This window comes from Phaeodactylum tricornutum, chromosome 3 (genome assembly GCF_000150955.2).
Source record: "Phaeodactylum tricornutum CCAP 1055/1 chromosome 3, complete sequence".
Lineage (NCBI taxonomy): Eukaryota > Bacillariophyta > Bacillariophyceae > Surirellales > Neidiaceae > Phaeodactylum > Phaeodactylum tricornutum.
In genome coordinates this window covers 888150-905379 of record NC_011671.1, presented here as the reverse complement: position 1 = coordinate 905379, position 17230 = coordinate 888150, and the positions used below count along the sequence as shown (strand labels likewise).

Sequence of the window (17230 nt, the reverse complement as noted above, 5' to 3'; positions counted from 1 at the left end):
TGATAAGTTGGCAACCCCATGAGTAGACGAAGCGATGGCTTCATTTAAAATATGTTCCGATTCATCGGACATAGCAACCAGATATCTTCTTTCTTTGCGTCCTGGTCTTCACCTACCCAATCGAGGCTTTTGGAAACTGCCTTTCTCCAGCCCGCGAGGGAAGAGTCTCGTTCTTCAACATCCATTTTTGGATTGAATGTTTGAGCTGCAGTCCATAATTCTTTGATTTCCTGTTGATCCTGCCAGATTCCCACTGCCAAACCGGCGGCAAACGCAGCACCCATTGATGTGGTTTCCATAACGGCAGGTTTGACCACTGGTACACCAATAATATCCGCTTGGAACTGCATCAATAATTGATTGTGTGTTCCGCCCCCATCCACATTGAGTGTCCGCAACGTCACGTTAGAATCTGCTTCGATCGCGGCGAAGACTTCGTGAGTTTGGTACGCTGCAGCTTCGAGGGCGGCCCGACACACGTGCCCCCTGTGGTGGGAAGCCGTCATTCCCACAATGCACGCGCGAGCGTCTGAACGCCAATGCGGGGCGAAGAGTCCCGAAAATGCCGGTACAAAATACAAGCCTTGGTTGGAGTCACACGTTCTCGCCATGGTTTCAGATTCTGGCGCATCTTTTATGATTTGAAGCTGATCGCGGAGCCATTGAATAGTGCTACCCGAATGGGAGACGCTGCCTTCAAGAGCGTATTGAACGGGGGCATTTTGCCCAATTTGGTAAGCGACAGTGGTCAAGAGACCATGCTTAGACGGAACGATTTTAGTCCCGGTATTCATCATGAGGAACAAACCGGTACCATAGGTATTCTTGGCTTCTCCTGGAGCAAAGGCAGTCTGCCCAAAGAGAGCGGCCTGTTGATCTCCCAAGATGGCTGCCAAGGGAACTTTGTCGAGACCGGGAACACCTACTTCGATTCCTTTACAGGTTGCGTAAACGTGACTACTGGGGCAGATTTCCGGCAATGCCGAAAGTGGAACTCTATGCGGCGCACAAACGGCGTTAACCAAAGTCTGATCCCACACACGGGCTGCCAAGTCCATAAACAACCAACGGGATGCATTGGTAGCGTCCGTCACAAAGACTCCTCCCGAGTTAATTGCACCGTCGTGATTAGATTTGGTGCCAGTAAGTTGATAAACCAACCAGGAATCGATAGTTCCGAAACAAACTTCGCTAGACTTCGCATCGTCTTCCAAGTCCTTTCTTAAGGCTTCGACGTTGTCCAATAACCACTTGACTTTTGTACCTGCAAAGTAACTTGCCAACGGTAAGCCTGTCTGATCTCGCAGGCGATTCGAGTTACCCTGAGCGATCGCTTTGGCAATACCCGTGGTCCTTGTATCGTCCCAGACAATGGCGTTGTAGTAAGGTACCCCGGTGACTCGATTCCACGCAATAGTCGTTTCCCGCTGATTGGTAATGCCTACAGCGGAAAGAAATACCGCGTAGGATTTCCGTTCGAGCGCCTGCAGCGTTGCTTGAATGCAGGTTGCCGTGTTGCGGAAAATCTCGACCGGGTCGTGTTCGTGCCATCCGGCGTTTGATTCCGGAAATATCTGCGTGTGTTCCATTTGCGAAGATGCCGCAATCCGGCCTTTTGTGGTAAATACAACAAACCGAGTAGAAGAAGTGCCTTGGTCGATGGCCCCCACAAGTTTGTTGGGATTTTCCTTGTTTTTCTTTTTCTTCTTTTTGTTCTTGATGGGCGTAAAGTTCTTCAAGTAATCTTCTTTTAAGACATTGTCAAATACTTGGACTTTCACTTCGTGTGTCTCCGCCATGCTGTAACAATGACGGCAGGAGAAAGGGTGAAATGACAGTAAAAAGACTGTGGTGTAACAGCAAGTGAGCTGATTTGCATCAGAGGAACGTCGTCGAAATCTTCATGGTCGAAAGATCGTCTTGGCTTGACAGTGAATCAGACAAGAAGCGCGTGTGATAGGTGTTCTCACAGTCATGAGGAGTACGAGACACCTCATACTGTCTGGCAGCGGGTCCATGCCAGACAATGGTATGGAACGTTCGAAACGAAATCGCATACAAATCCCGTTCGCGATTCTATATTCTACATTCATTGTTCGAACCGTCGGATCATCGTCCGTCCTGACGTACGATGTGCTTCTCACGACCAACAAATCCGCGGCAAATCGCCGATTCATACGGGTCGATGATTGGAAAAATTGGGCTGACAGGGACTGGACTTGACGCAAACGACCCCCGACACGTTTTATTCGTGTTTGCCCACTGATAGTGATGGACACAAGGTCGGTCAGTGACAAGCATCACTATTAGAAGAGGTCAACCTTTAGGAGATCTCGCAGGCTCGTGCAAAAAGATCTCGAGTCTGTCATCGACATATATTAAAAGTCAGAGTACTTTTTTTCAGAGGACACATCTTGCCGTTCATGCTGTCAGACTTTCCTCATTGCAGCATTCGTCCTCGGTTACTCCTTCGCTTGTTCTTGTCGTGCAAGCCGACACTACAAGCATGGCGACTGTAGCAGCGCAGGCAGCGGCGACCCCCACCGCGTCACTTCCGCCGCATACACCGGTAAACGGAACTGTAGGTGATTTGGTCGGTACCAACGGGAACGGCATCGCTCGAGATGCACTGGATGTTGTGGACGTTGGGCTATCGACGGCCGTGCAGCGTTCCTGCACTCTACAAGCGGAAGAATCTGCCATTCACCGGGACGAGGATTTTGAGACCTTCAAGGACGCTGCCGAGTCCCTTAAAGTTCCACGAGAACTCCATGGTGGAAAGATTCGAATGGAAACTAGCACGATTCTCGATAAAGCGGACCTTGAATCTTTCGACACGTTTGCTGCGCTAGCCGCCAACTCGCATCAACCTTCGCCCAGTGAATCTCAACGGGACAACAAATTGACGATGCAATCACACACTGAGTCCTTTGCCTCAGCGCTAATGGATCCCCACGTGGACAAATCGAAACGCTACGTTTCTCCCAAAGACTTTGATTTGCTCAAGGTCATCGGCATGGGTGCCTTTGGCAAAGTTTTGCAGGTCCGCAACCGTCAAACCAGCCAGGTATTGGCCATGAAGATTATTTCCAAACGTTTGTTACGACGTAAACAAGGTTACGTGGAAAACGTGCAGGCTGAACGCAATATTTTGACCAAAGTGCGGCATCCCTTTGTTGTCACGATGCACTGTAGCTTCCAAACCAAAGAAAAGCTCTTTATCATTATGGATTTTTTGGCCGGCGGGGAACTCTTTTTGCGGCTGGGAAGGGAAGGGATCTTTTTGGAAAAAACTGCCGAATTCTATCTTGCAGAAATTATTCTCGCGCTTGACCACTTGCACGTTCTCGGGATACTCCACCGTGATCTCAAACCGGAGAACATTCTCCTCGGATCGGACGGACACGTATGCTTGACCGATTTTGGACTAGCGAAAGATTTCGGGACGGAAGGCTTTGATGAAGAAAGCTCCCGTGCCTTGACAGTTTGTGGAACGCAAGAGTACATGGCGCCAGAAATGGTCGCCCGGCAAGGCTATAGTCGGGCTGCCGACTACTGGAGTTTGGGGTGCATTGCGTACGAAATGATGTCGGGCTTGCCTCCCTTTCAGCGCAAACGCAATGAGGGCTCCAAAGATTTGTTTCGCAAGATCATGTCGGAAAAGGTGAAAATGCCAGTCGGCTCATCCTCGGCGGCTTGTAAGTTGCTCAAAGGACTGCTGAATCGGAACGTGCAAGCCCGACTCGGTGCTGCAAAAAGTAGCATGTTTGAAGTTGGAGGCGTCGCGGGGCTTAAAAAGGCAGACTTTTTCCAATCCATCGAGTGGAACAAATTGGAGCGCAAGGAAGTCGAACCGCCGCAAACTCTGGCGGTGAAGAATGACCAAGATTTGAAGCACTTTCACGACGAGTTTACACAAATGTCGTTGCCACGATCGGTAGTCGAAATGACAAACCAAACCTTCTGTCCGCGACGCGTCGATTCTGATGTCTTTCGTGGCTTTTCGTTTGTGCAAGACGATTTTCGTCTCCCAGAACGAGGCGAGGGCGAAGTCGACTCATACTGGCAGTCTATTGAGGAGGATGGAGAATCTGTTTCGGAATGCGCTTCTAGCAAAATGGGCATGGCTGACGAGACTGAAACACCTGTCGTCAAAAAACGCCCGCCACGAAAGCGTAAAAAGAAAGTGGACAACGGGACTTCGGAAGTGACTAAACTTGCTGCTTCGACACTCAATAGCCCGAGCGCTTCCCAAGCCATCGCGACAGTCAGCTCTGCAGCTACTTCTCGGGCGAAAGTTCCGGTTCCGTTGGAAGTTGGAGATTATGGCAAGAATGCTTGCAATGATGAGGTTTCATGTCTCAGACAGAAGGGTACAGACGAGCCAACTCCAGACCCGACACGACCTCATTCGCTGCTTTCCGAGAATTTAAAATCGGCCATACTCCGCGACGAATGCCAAACAGCGAATCCTGGAACTGCCACTGAAATAGGAATGATCAAGTCTGATCCGAGGAAGGATTCGTGGCAAGCTGCTGACAAAGTCACAACAGGCGGTCGAAAGCAAAAGGTTGCGGCGGAGTCGATTTCAAATGCAGCGACTTTTCTTTGTTCCGGAGGCGAAGGTGCAATTGCACTGCGTGACACACATACCTGCACGACGGCTCCACCTCGTACTCTGCACGATATCCCAGGAACAAAGACGGCCGGATGGAGCAAGGTTCCGATATCGTCGGCTCGTAGTATGGTATCAACAGTGTCCCCGTCCTCTGACTGGCGTCAACACCAAAAGAGCCCGCAACTGCCGGCTCGAGCACCTCGGCAACCACTTACTGTCGCTTCGCATACTCAATCGGCTTGGCCATCCCTCGCTAGTACTACAGTAAAAGGTGGAGCTCTTTCAAGGGCGTCGTCTTCGGCTCGACAAGCCATTGAAGCGCCGCTGACGACACCTCACGAAGAAAACAGAAACTCTCTTCCGCCTTCGTCAGGTCCAACAAGGCCAGCCCTAGACGAGCCTGCCCTCTCCAGCAAACCTGTCACAGGAATAGCGGCGACGCAGCCGAAATTGCTGGGTACTTGGGCGTCCAGGAAATAAGGCACTTTCTTCTTCCTCTAGCGACCAAGGCCGACTTCGCTCACGCATACTTCATGTGAGACGTATCCGATTGGGTTCCGGTATAGAAAACAATATCCTCATAGACTGCAAGAAACACACTTGTTCATGATCATCAGTAGTTTTATAATTGTTAAGCGTATGTACGAGTGTTTTACTCTCCTAGCGTATGCTGAGTCCAAGCTGGAGCTACGTTTATTCAGGTAGTCTCTCTACGAACGGGCGGCGTTCGCGATGCGCGCGGATCGACGAACCTTGACCATCTTGTGCTCGATTTTGGAACTTGGAATGGTCAAAGAAATGCAGCCCAGCGAATTTTGTTCATTAAATTCGTATAAGGGGGAGATTCCCGCCGCTTGCTGGCGCTCGATTGCGATGTTGGTGGACGTGGTCGACCCAGTAACGGATTGGAGCGACAGGTGGGCCAGGCGACCCATGAGGTCATCCATACAAATACTGCGAGTCTCCGTAACAGGCTCCGTGGAATCCAGGCACTCGACTCGACGACTTCGTTTGACGGGAGATACAACACTGGTGAGCTCGAAGCGTGTTTGACGACCTTTATTTTCCGACGGCTCTGGGTCGTTGTCGCGGTAGTCGAAGAACGGATTCTCGCGAACGTACGTTGAAGGAGCTCCTTCCAGCAACTTGCATTTCTTCGTGTCGATCTTCATGTTTTCCACAGATCAAAAATTGAAGGAGAATGCAATGAACACAGCGGTCGCCGGTGGAAGAGATCGTTGATCGCTGAGCAACGACGGAATTTGTGAAGCTGTTCCTTCCGAGCCGCTTTTTCAGCGAAGCTAACCGGTCCGTATAAATCATTTCGTGTTTCGCTGGGAACACGAAACACGAATCGGTTTTCGCGTAACCGCAAACAAAACCCGGAAACTTCGGCCGACTTTGCTTGGTGCTCTCTACTAGAGACCTAATGCACAGAAAGTGAGTAAGCATCTAGAATCTAGAATCGACACCGCTCCAATTAATTCGCCTATTTCGAGCAAGTTGATGAGCAAGATCGCAATCCATCACAATTTCTTTCCTGTCCCTGGTCCAGCTGAACGTGAAGAATATCAACTTGTCGAAAAAAGTGCGCTCCACCAGAGAATAGCTACTCTACGAATATCGAAAAGTTGCATGAATAATTCATGTACACCGCGGCTCGGCAACAACTACTCACCTTTTCCGTCTCAACAGGATATATGGTCACTCATATCTCAAACCTTCCGTGCTTGACCAGCAGAAATCGAGTTTTCCTAAGATTGTTTATATTGGTGTTCGTCGCATTCCTGATTCGACCAGCTTCTGCCTTTGTCTCCGGACACAAAGCTATGGGAAATTATCCGGCTCAGATTGTATGGAAGCCTGATAGAAATAAGCGTCATCCCGTTCTCTCCACGTCCGATCGACAATACCGAGCGCTACTGCGCGATTTGTCGACTTCCAACGTGGAGTTAGCGACAAGGGTGGATGTTGATACGTCAAAAGGAGAAACAGTCCGAGAAGAAAAGATACCGAAGACGGTGAAAGACGCTCTACGGGTCTTCTTTTTTGATGCCCAACACCTAGGCCCCCCGTGTGTTGTGGCATCGCTTTTCTCAATAGTAGCCTGGCGCGTCAATTTGAGCACTCCCATTGGAATTTTGGACGGATTTTGTTTTGTCGCGGCCATTGTTTTCTGGTGGTTTCAAGAGCATGTCATGCACGACAAGTTATTGCATTCTAAAATTGACTGGTACGGAAGAAAAGTACACGAAGCTCATCACAAGAAGCCTTATTTCCATATCTCCATTGATCCTGGTAAGTCTGAAAGTCTGCTGCCTGTCGATTGAACTTACAATTAGTCAACTCACGTGTCTTGCAGCCCCGCTGATACTGGGTTGGTTGTTGTGTGCCCATTTAACTCTAAGTTTCCTGTTGCCAAAGCCTTTGGCGCTATCAGCGACTTTGGGCTACGCTGGCGCGGGTCTCTTTTACGAATGGTCTCATTTCATAGTCCACACCAAAGTCCGTTTTCGACCAGGCTTTTGGAAACATATGAAGAGCCACCATATCCGGCATCATTGCATCGACAGTCGGTACTGGCTGGGTTTCAGCGTCCCGGCGATCGACGATCTTTTCGGAACTAATCCGACGGTCCAGCAAATTCGGAAACAAACTCTCGATCAGGATGGCGATCAGACTAGACTCTGACTGACTTACCGAAGAGACAAATAGCTGGAGACTGGAGATCTAGATGCTCCGGCGATAAAAGTTTACTTGAATACAGGAAATCCAGCAGCATTGGAGTTGGCGAACGGTTAGAATTTGGAAGGACCTTCTCTGGGGCAAACCGAACCAGGTCTTGTGCTGCAAAAAAACTGCACTGGATGACCAAGAAAGACAATCTGATACGAACCGGTGTTTTCAAAAAAATATTGTGATCATGTTTCTTCAGCTCCTTTGGATATTGGAAATGGTCGCGAGCGTACACAAGATGAGCCAAAATCCAGGCGACTTAAAGAAATGCATTGCGTCTTCGGTGTGAGATCTCAGTGAGAGTCCGTCAGAGAATTATACGTGTCTGTCAGACCACCGTAGCGTCTATGACTCGATTTACGTTAGCCGTGCAGTTTTCGACTGTAATAACACTAATTGTATGTAAAACCCTTTGTATTCGATAGAAAATCACGAATGAAAACCCAAGTCGTGATTTGGATAATAAAAAAAATTCAGAAAGATTCTCGTCTCACAAAGTGCGAAGAAAAACGACGCAAGAAATCTACAAATGGTCGATTCCCAATCCATCCTCGTCATTGGAGCAACTGGGCGTACTGGTCTTGAATGCGTTCGTCAGTTCGCAGCACTCAGTCCCAATCCTTTCATCCATGCCTTCTGCCGGAATAAATCCAAGCTGTCGATCGCCGACCAAAACCGCTGTACCTCCATCATTGAGGGTGACGCTCGTAGTGCAGACAATTTGGAGCGTGCTCTGGCTGATTCCAGTGCCACGGACGTAATTCTTAGCATCGGGAATGGAGATAGCATTAAAAGGACGGACATCCGTACGGCATCGGGCAAAGCGTTGGTTCAGGTCCTCAAGCTTCCAGCCTACAAGAAGGTTCGTACGCTGGTAATTTCAAGTTCTGGTGCTGGAAGTTCGCAAATCGTTGTTGGGATGGGTATCGGAAAGCTCATCAGCTTCCATCTCCGCCACATCCTCAAAGACCACACCGACCAAGAGGCCGCATTTTATTCCATTCGCAACCGCACCACTATAGTCCGCGCTAGCGCATTGACGGACAACGCTGCAACCGGAAAGCTTGTAGAACATGGAGATCACGAAAAGGCCTTAACCATCAAAACGGATCGTGCTGACTTGGCTGCTTGGATTGTAAACCAGATTTGTGACACCGACGACAGTTTGGCCTTGGGTCGCGCCGTGAACGTGACTGGTGTCAAAAAGTGAATTGAGACTGCGGTTTGTATGACTATTGACGCAACGAAAAAAGATGATTTCACATTATCAAGTGTATGCGGACTACATACATCAACAACCGATGTGCGGACATGAATGTCTGTCTAAAGAAGATTTTAAAGGACGATGCATATCAATGTACTCCATGCACTATACTGTACAGACTTCCTGTAAGTAGAAACCAGGCTTCCTCGTCATTCGAAATGTCCGAGCTTTTGCATGGACATGAGAAATTGAACAGCACGGGAACGCTGCGCGATCTCAACCGGAGTTGCATCGGCTCCTTCAACGTGCATGTTCGGGTCCATGCCTGCCTTGACCAAAACTTCTCCACCTATTGCTAGATTGTTAGAAGCCATACGATGTAGTGCCGTGTAGCCATAAGTGTCTTGTAGCAGTAGGTTTGCTCCGGCGTCAACGAGAACTTTTGTGGACAGCTGACCTGTTTGGCTCATTCCACAAATGTGTAAGGGTCGAGCACCTCCTGTAGTTACTTCATCCTTCAAATCTGGATGATCCTGAAGAATTTGTCTAACCTTCTCGGGTCCGGCATGGATCGCTCGCGACATGAGGGAATAGCCGGTTCCGGAATATACCGGACCCGGTTTGTGAATGTGATTTTGGTACTGTCGACCCATCTCAACCTCTCCGTTCATGCCACGCTTTACAGCTCCACCGTATATACCAGGACCGACTGTATCGGCGTATGGGTCGAAACCTTCCGGATCGGTGTTGCCTGGTAATCCGTAAAGCTCGGCGATGCCGGGAGCATGCGGATCATGCGCGATACGCACGCCATCTTTACGAAAATACTCGTTCGCTCCGGATGACATGGCGCGGCACGATCGGACTAGAATACTGCAATGTACAGAAAAAAGTGTAATGGAACGCAACATGGAGCTTTTAATCTTCATGGTCAGGGTCACGCTCTTCAACGCATGGATGGCTTTCGAGTATGAGTCAGTGATAACGATCATGTCGTCCGAGAAAATATTTCTCGGTCGACGAAATGATTTCACGACCAAAAAATAACCCGCAAAAACATTTACAGTCCAAAGCGTGACATACAACGGATACTTAAATGTCCGATAGTATTATATCGTTGTTGTCTTCCAATAAATTACATAGCTAGTGTATTTGAATCACAGCACATCGGACATCTTTTTCCTTTCACTGTTGTTATGTGGCAACCAAACAGCAAGCGCGAACCAGAGGCGTCCGATCCTATGAAAAAAGCCCATCGAGTTCCCAGGGTCGGCGATACTGACTGTGACGAACCTGGAGACTTCGAGGAACATTGACTGTGATGAATCTTCCTCTACGGCGCAAGCGAACATTTTAAGGCGTAACGGCAAGCAGCCCGAAAGGAAGCAGTCAACCCAGTCACCGTGCTTGAATTAATGGCCGCTGCTTTAGAAAGTTTACAAGAAACTATCGCTTGTGGTAGCGATGACGATGAGGCTCCAACTCTGGTAGCTGTCGGATCTCCACAACGTGGAGAGGAGGCAACAGCTTTTGAGCCCAGTGATGATTTACCCCCCTGTCCGGTTACTATTCTTTCCGGTTTTCTTGGAAGTGGGAAAACTACATTGATTCAGTATATACTGAAGTCCCCAGACCACGGAAAGCGAATCGCCGTGATTGAGAACGAGTTCGGGGAAGGCCTGGCCGTAGAATCCATGATTGCCCGTGACGGAGTGGACAATGGGTCTCTCATAGATCTGATTGAGCTTCCAAATGGCTGCATCTGTTGCACGGTCAAGGACTCACTCGTTAGCACGCTGGAACTTCTGTTACAAAGACGCCGCGACCTCGATTATATTTTGATTGAATGTAGTGGCATGGCTAATCCAGGTCCAATTGCGAGTCTGTTCTGGCTGGACGAGGGTTTGTCTCGTTTGCGCCTGGACGGTATTGTGACTCTCGTTGACGCAGCGCATCTCGAACGCCAACTTGGGGCGACAAAGGAAGCTGCCCAGCAAATTGCGTATGCGGATCGTATTCTTTTGAACAAGGTTGACTTAGTGGATGAGGCATCGGCCTTGCGACTCCTCAATTTGATCCGAACGATCCATCCTACCGCTCCGATTCGCCGAACGCAATTTTCGGCAGTCCCTGACTTGACATGGGTGTTGGATGCTAGTTGCTTTGATGTTGATCGAGTCAAAGACGTCGACCGTGCGTTAAACGAAATTGAACATTGCTCAGATCACTCTCATCAGCACGATCATGGCAAAGAAGCGACGTGTTCTATTTGTTTCGCTCACAAGCATACCGCATCTGTATCCACACTGGCTATTGTGGAGGAAGGGAGTGTCGATCTTCGCAAACTGGACCAGTGGTTGGCTTCGCTGTTGTGGCCCAATCAAGACGAGCAAGACAAAGTTTTGCGTGCCAGGTTAGACGGAGTCGAAACTACGCACGCAGCTCGGCCAAGATCGGATGAGAGTATTGTATCGTCCACTACCGAACTCTATCGTATCAAGGGAATTTTGTCCGTGGGCTACAATATGGACTACACGGCCATCAACGCGGACGCAGCGGTCGAATTCACGGACGACCACGGTTTGGACTCTCGACGATTTATTGTTCAAGCCGTGCATGATCTCTGGGAGACGCATCCAGCGAGTCGCGAGCTACGATGGGATAGTGAGGAAGTACGAGACTGCAAGGTTGTTTTTATTGGCCGCAATCTGAAGAAAGAGGATCTGCGAAAAGGGTTTCTATCGTGTATGCTACCATGAGTGAAATCGGCTAGTAATGGAAGCTGAGCACAGAAAAATTTAGGCGTAGGCCACACTGTATGCATTTGATGAGCAACGAATTAAGCCGACTTGAACGATTCCAATATAGTTGGTGCTGCGACATCGTGACGTGAAAGCGGTTTTTTTCACAGTTTCAAAGTCAAATCTACGGTTTTTCTCGATCGTGTGGAATGTTTCGGTCGCTTATCCCAAGATTGCGCCCAATAAAGTCTCTCCCTACTTTCCACATATTAAAGTCATTCGTTTATATAGTACAATATGCCTTTTCTTTGCTTATAGAGCAATCCTGCATTTTACAGCTCATCCTAGTTTTTGAGCCCAACAAAATGCAACGGTATCTTAGATAAGATATCGTGTTCTCTCTAATCGGTTCACCGGAACATTTACTTAGTCCCACGACACTCAACAGTTGCGTACTCAACCATGCCCCGTCGTTCGAGGGCTTTCTGGCCGAAAATCGATTTTTTCGAAAAAGGTTCCCGCAATTCCTGCATACTCTTACGGTCGTGGTGCGCGCTACCAACGAGACGGCCCGTTCTCACCCTCAAACCCGCGGAATAGGACTCGTGTCAAGAATTCCACCCCGGCCTACCATACCTTCTGGGGCCAGACCTTTTTACTGTTAGACACTCTCCCGAGAACCGTACGAGTTCGCCGCTTCGTACATTGTTCCGTGGTGTGTCCTCTCTTTCTGGATTGCACCATGAGAATACGGGCGACGCTCAAGCCCAAGCGGCGCACGCGATTGGCTCTGTCGGCGACGGCGTCGATCTTGATCCTTTGTATGGTCGTGTCGATGCAACCGCTTCATCAGCAGAATACGATTGAAGCCCGCCATCCACTGGTAGCCGTACATCGTCAAACATCCATTGAGAGCGTTCGTGTGCTGAGTTTCGGAGGAAGCTCGACGTACGGTGAGGGATTGGATTCCTATACACAGAGCTATCCCTACCGACTCTCCAAGACAACGAGGAATGCAGCCGTACGGTCACGGGACCTGACCATGACTGCTGCTTGCACTCAGTCTATTGTAAAAGAAGACGTTTTTGACGTTATAACGATTGAAGCTGGCACCAATACCGCAACAACCGAAGTTTTGTTGAAACGTGTACGGCTTCGATTTCCGCACGCAAAAATTGTGTTGATTCAGATTTGGCATCCTAGTGATGTTCTATACCTTAATGATACGGGCAAATACGTCGATCTATCAACCTACAGACGGCAACGTGGTTTGAAATTAGGCGATAAAGAATTGTATGAGTCGATTCTTACCGACACAGATCCTGCTAGATGGTCGATTGCTACTGATGAGAATCTCGCGGGGGTCGCCGCTCTTTATCAGGCGACGTTTCGTGCAATGCCCCTACCGCCTGCTGATATATTTGAATACCCGCAAACTATGCTCCGTTACATGGAAATTTTTGAAGAGGACGGGGACAATTTGAATGCACTGGGACACGCAAAGGTTTTTGAACTTTTGCGCCCGTATCTCGAAGAAGATCCTCGTTCGAATCCGTTACGCAACGAAGTCGGCTCCTGGGGCTCTGGAGACCGATGTGAGCTATGGTATCAACATGGTAACCTTCAAATAAACAATTTACGGCACGGATCCATAGCGGAGTTTGGGCACGAAGGAGCTCATCATAAACATGCCCTGGAAATTCGCCAGGAAGGCTTTCGATTCACGATTTTGAACCCTTTTGCAGACGATCGAATGCTTTATTTGACCTACATGACTTCCAGAGATGATTTGGTTGACAAAATTTATCCGAAAACGAGAATAGCGCTAAACGGGGCTGCGTTGGTTCGACTTGACCCTTTTCACGAGGATTCACAATCTCATCAATTGACGAGGACTTCCGCCGTGGGTCATGTTTCGCCTGGGGCAAATGTCGTAGAGCTGCAACCCATGGAGGAATCACCTCACCCGTTTCGCTTGGTTGGAATTAGCCTCATTGCAACTGAACTAAACCCTTCATTCCTCGAATTTGGATTGGAAGCCGAGCCTGCTCCCGAAGAAATTGCTCTGACTTTTGGAAAGCTTTGGTAGTCCTTACCTACAGCTACCACATTGCGATAGCTATGTTAAAACCTTTTAGACTTGCCTACTTTCATACACTCTATATCATCGATACTTTTTCCGCGGAGGATAGGAATCAAACAAGAGTAATATTCTGCAGTAAATGAATGAGTTCGGCCGTTTCACACGTAAACGTCCCCAAAAAACTTCATATCGCGCATGTCACAGCCAGCCACGTCCAACTGTAAGTAGAGACTTTCGACCCGACGAACTCTGTGTCTGATGATGGCGGATGGTATGCAAGACCCTATCAACGTTTGCAGGACGAAAAAGATTAGATGAAAAACTATTTGCTTTGGCGCAACGTTCTAGGCCACATTTGACAGTGAGCTGTCGTAGCTCTAGAAAGTAGGAATTTGCTAATCGTAACGTAGTTTTCATTTTCATTAAGCTCAATTTTTTTTATACCAATTTGGGAATATGCATAACAATTTAGCTGTCTGCATCACATTGACCTCTTTTTGTACTGGATATATTCCCGTCATGGTCTAGGGCTCACAACAAGCAGCCATCTCCTCTCTTTTCTTCATATCATGCGGAGATGAAACGTACTACCCCTTCAAAACAGTCATCTCGCATACACGAATACTATAGCGTTGGAAACTTTGGCCTTTAGGAGGATCATTGTATAAGAAAACGGACCAAGCCGTTCAGATCACACGGCAAGGCAGGCGATGATAAGGTACCCAGTGAGTAAAAACGCGAAGAAAAAAGACCAAGAGGCCCGCAAAACGCAAGCAGACGACGGAATTTCGGTGGGATAATTACTTGGATCAGGACGTGTGGTGTCCTTACTTTCGTTGTTTTGTCGGCAGATTCTCTTTTGATTGCCAGCATACCGTCCAGTCGCCACCATTGCATCGTTCAAGCATTTTATTCGGCCGTCAGTCGCTCGGCACGTTTGCCCCGGGGCGCATGGGTTATGGACACGCAAAGTGCACACATCATACCGCAGTCCCAGGTACGCTCCAAGGAAAAATTCTTCCGCGTAGATGTAAGCTTCCCTGTCGGCACCGTCACTGATCAGAAACTCAACAAAGTCGCAGTAAAACAAGTCGAAACCGGGAGGAACCTTAAAGTCTGAAGTTTTGAGAATTCTTGACTGAAAACGACCAGCTTCATCGGCAATTTTGACCTCATTGAGACGCCACCGAAAATCAATATTGGTAGTGCTTTCAGCAGCAACCAGCTCTTGGCCGTTCTCAAAAGCAAACACGATACTGCGCTGTTTGTCGTTTTCCAGCCAGCTTGCGGCCAGCTGATTTCCAACATTTCCAGAAGTATTGAGTAAAAGGGAATCGTTGTCCTCCACTGCGAAGCTGTAAGCGTTCAATAATCCATGCAGGTCGATCCTCGCTGCTCGTGTTTGAAGATAAGCAGCATCTCCTTGAAACTCGAGTGATGATTTGCCCACATCCGGCTTGCTTGATGATTCTGTACAGGCAATATTTTCTTGTACGCCAGCGGAATACGCTCCCAAAGAATTATCGAGGCACTGGACTGTTCCGTCCTTTGTATAACACACTTGGCCAGCAACGGAGCATGGGTTATACAATGTGATCTGGCATGCATCATAATCATCTGCAAGAAAGGCTCCAAATACAAAATTGTGAAATACCCAACTAGCAGTCTCGGAAGCGTTTGCTGCACTGGTGACTGTGAAATCCACAATCTCACAAGAAAAGGCTTGATAGCTGGGAGGGACCTCTATTGTAGTTGTACTATCCAGATCTTTGGAAAGGTATAGCCACTGCTGGTCTCGATCATAAACTTTCAAATTGCGCATAGTCCAACTGGTGCTATTTGCGTTGGTGGAATTTTCGCTGCGCGTAACGTCGAAGGCGGCTTCTCGCCGTGACCTATGTTCCATCCAGTACGCTTGCATAGCGTCGCCATTGACACCAGAATCGACCCGGACAGCTCCGCCGTCAGAATTTCCCATGAACATGGCTGCTCGATCAATGTCGTATTCAAATTTGTTGTGAGTTGCTTGCAAAAACAAGTGCTTTCCGGACCAACGAATGCCAGAGCGTTTCAAGTTGGTTGGTCGGGCTTGTAGAAATCGGGAGAGAGACGGTGGAGCAGCCGAATTTTCCTTCTTTGGAGATATTGAACGCCTTCCTCTAACCAAACGTTTTGCTTTTCTACTACGCACGTGGCCACGAGGTTCTCCTGCTGGTAGTGGCGCCGACAGAAAATCTTCCTGTATACAGCGCACAGATCCACCACGAATAACGCAAATGCTATCGTCGTTAGCACTGCGACACGGGTTGTAGGCAACAACTGGATTGTGGCTGGTGGGCAAGAATGCAGCCAAAACAATGTTTTCAGAGGAAAACGTCAGAACAGCACCTCCCAGATTATTGGTAGAAGTCAGCTCGTATTCAACGCGCTCACAAGCAAAAGCATTGAAACCAATTGGCACACGAATCGTCGGATGGCCTGGGTTTGGGTCAGTGTACGAAAACCCCGATGGTGATGCATCATGAGTGTTGCCACAATTGCCGGTGAACAAAGTAAGGGATACCAAACTCACATTACCGTCTGTGTATGGGACCGATGATGTATACAGGTTGGTATAAGTGGTTGTGCGAGTGGTGTGTGGGTGCTGGGAGATGCTGAGTTCCTCTGCCGCCCAGGCATGCAAGGCAACCCTTAGATCAATACCAGAGTCCGGAATCGGCAGACGGATTCCGATATCCTGTTCTTGGGTATTCGCTGACCATGACTTGATTGTTTCGTTTCGAAACTGGTATAATGTTCCGTTAGAGAATTCAACGCTCGCGACCGAAGCTTGAAAGAAGGAATTCCCCGTAATGATTTGGACTGGGGAAGTGAATTCAGTCGAGGCCACCCTCATGACAGTGGCTGTCAGCCAGAAAACGAAAGAGGAGTGGGATTTGACCGTCTTCATTGTATGCTGATTGTGGGACAAGTTCCTCGGGAAAGCATGCTAACTGCAATGCATAGAAGCGTGGAAAACGTATAATTTCTTGACTGACTCTCAAACCACTTCATTTGGGCTGCGGGGTCGGAAAAGGACCGTCAGCATTACATCAATTCCAAGACAAAACAATCGAGAGAAAGTCCCCAAATGCAGAGTCGCTGGAAGCTTGTAGGATGATTCTGAAAGATATTCAATACTATTTGGGATCGGGTCTTTGGAAGTTGTGATAAGCCTTATTAAACAAAGATCAATAGTGATACCGTATATTGTCAGATTGAGTTTGCTATTGAAAATAATTATTGCATATGACCATATCCACAATACGATAAGCTAATCATGCTGTTCTTTGACAATGTTAAATGTCAAGAACATTTTATTACGAATTTGCACAAGAGCACGATCCGATTTGACAAAATTCCATCTCGTTTGATAAATGTTATGGGCATCGAATAGCGTCCACGATCAATCCTTTGCTCAGTGAAACTTCAACCATCGAAAATTACGACATCGAAGTAGTTGCATCGATCTTCGACATATTCTATCAAAGGCATTCCAGAAGAGCATAGGGGTCTTGGGGGTCTTGATGAGCTTCGTTTCGATCTTGCCTCCAGACTCACGTTCCCATTGTTGTTCGGATTTCGAAGTCTCGGCAGAATCTCTATTTTGCAGTTAATTTGCGGTTGACTGTGAATGTGAATTGACGGGAAATCCTTCTTGATAGACTTTCAAAACGATCCTTTTCGTCTGGCAATCCTTCGGTATGACTTTCGTCCGCTCTCCCGCCGTCATCCACACGAAAAAGACTTTGTTTACAGTTACATCAACGCCATCACGATAAATTCTATCGCGACAATTGAAATTTGCT

The 17230-nt window shown here is 48.2% G+C and overlaps 9 protein-coding genes across 9 annotated transcripts; 5 read left to right on the top strand and 4 right to left on the bottom strand.

Moving 5' to 3' along the window:
- Positions 1–44: 44 nt before the first annotated feature.
- Positions 45–2093, bottom strand: PHATR_50770 (predicted protein; the record flags this gene model as incomplete). The annotated part of the gene is made up of 2 exons (XM_002186115.1): positions 45–1688; positions 2088–2093. The coding sequence occupies 2 exons, from the start codon at positions 2091–2093 to the stop codon at positions 45–47; spliced, it is 1650 nt and encodes a 549-aa protein (XP_002186151.1).
- Positions 2094–2944: 851 nt separating this feature from the next.
- Positions 2945–3928, top strand: PHATR_10539 (predicted protein; the record flags this gene model as incomplete). The annotated part of the gene is made up of 1 exon (XM_002186397.1): positions 2945–3928. A coding segment is annotated over one exon (984 nt), but the record flags the coding sequence as incomplete, so codon positions are not given.
- Positions 3929–5328: 1400 nt separating this feature from the next.
- PHATR_33436 (predicted protein) lies at positions 5329–5790 on the bottom strand (the record flags this gene model as incomplete). Its single annotated transcript, XM_002186114.1, has 1 exon — positions 5329–5790. One exon carries the CDS (start codon positions 5788–5790, stop codon positions 5329–5331), a length of 462 nt encoding a protein of 153 aa, XP_002186150.1.
- A 657-nt stretch (positions 5791–6447) lies between these two features.
- Positions 6448–7309, top strand: PHATR_33435 (predicted protein; the record flags this gene model as incomplete). Its single annotated transcript, XM_002186396.1, has 2 exons — positions 6448–6916; positions 6981–7309. 2 exons carry the CDS (start codon positions 6448–6450, stop codon positions 7307–7309), a joined length of 798 nt encoding a protein of 265 aa, XP_002186432.1.
- A 548-nt stretch (positions 7310–7857) lies between these two features.
- PHATR_44077 (predicted protein) lies at positions 7858–8717 on the top strand. Its single transcript, XM_002186395.1, has one exon. The coding sequence runs from the start codon at positions 7884–7886 to the stop codon at positions 8562–8564; it is 681 nt and encodes a 226-aa protein (XP_002186431.1). The 5' UTR covers positions 7858–7883; the 3' UTR covers positions 8565–8717.
- Position 8718: 1 nt separating this feature from the next.
- Positions 8719–9550, bottom strand: PHATR_44076 (predicted protein; the record flags this gene model as incomplete). Its single annotated transcript, XM_002186113.1, has 1 exon — positions 8719–9550. The coding sequence occupies one exon, from the start codon at positions 9548–9550 to the stop codon at positions 8768–8770; it is 783 nt and encodes a 260-aa protein (XP_002186149.1). The 3' UTR covers positions 8719–8767.
- Positions 9551–10117: 567 nt separating this feature from the next.
- Positions 10118–11317, top strand: PHATR_10239 (predicted protein; the record flags this gene model as incomplete). The annotated part of the gene is made up of 2 exons (XM_002186394.1): positions 10118–10964; positions 11115–11317. Coding segments are annotated over 2 exons (1050 nt in total), but the record flags the coding sequence as incomplete, so codon positions are not given.
- A 628-nt stretch (positions 11318–11945) lies between these two features.
- PHATR_44074 (predicted protein) lies at positions 11946–13388 on the top strand (the record flags this gene model as incomplete). Its single annotated transcript, XM_002186393.1, has 1 exon — positions 11946–13388. Exon 1 carries the CDS (start codon positions 12042–12044, stop codon positions 13386–13388), a length of 1347 nt encoding a protein of 448 aa, XP_002186429.1. The 5' UTR covers positions 11946–12041.
- Positions 13389–14073: 685 nt separating this feature from the next.
- PHATR_44073 (predicted protein) lies at positions 14074–16332 on the bottom strand (the record flags this gene model as incomplete). Its single annotated transcript, XM_002186112.1, has 1 exon — positions 14074–16332. One exon carries the CDS (start codon positions 16330–16332, stop codon positions 14074–14076), a length of 2259 nt encoding a protein of 752 aa, XP_002186148.1.
- Between the last annotated feature and the right edge of the window lie 898 nt (positions 16333–17230).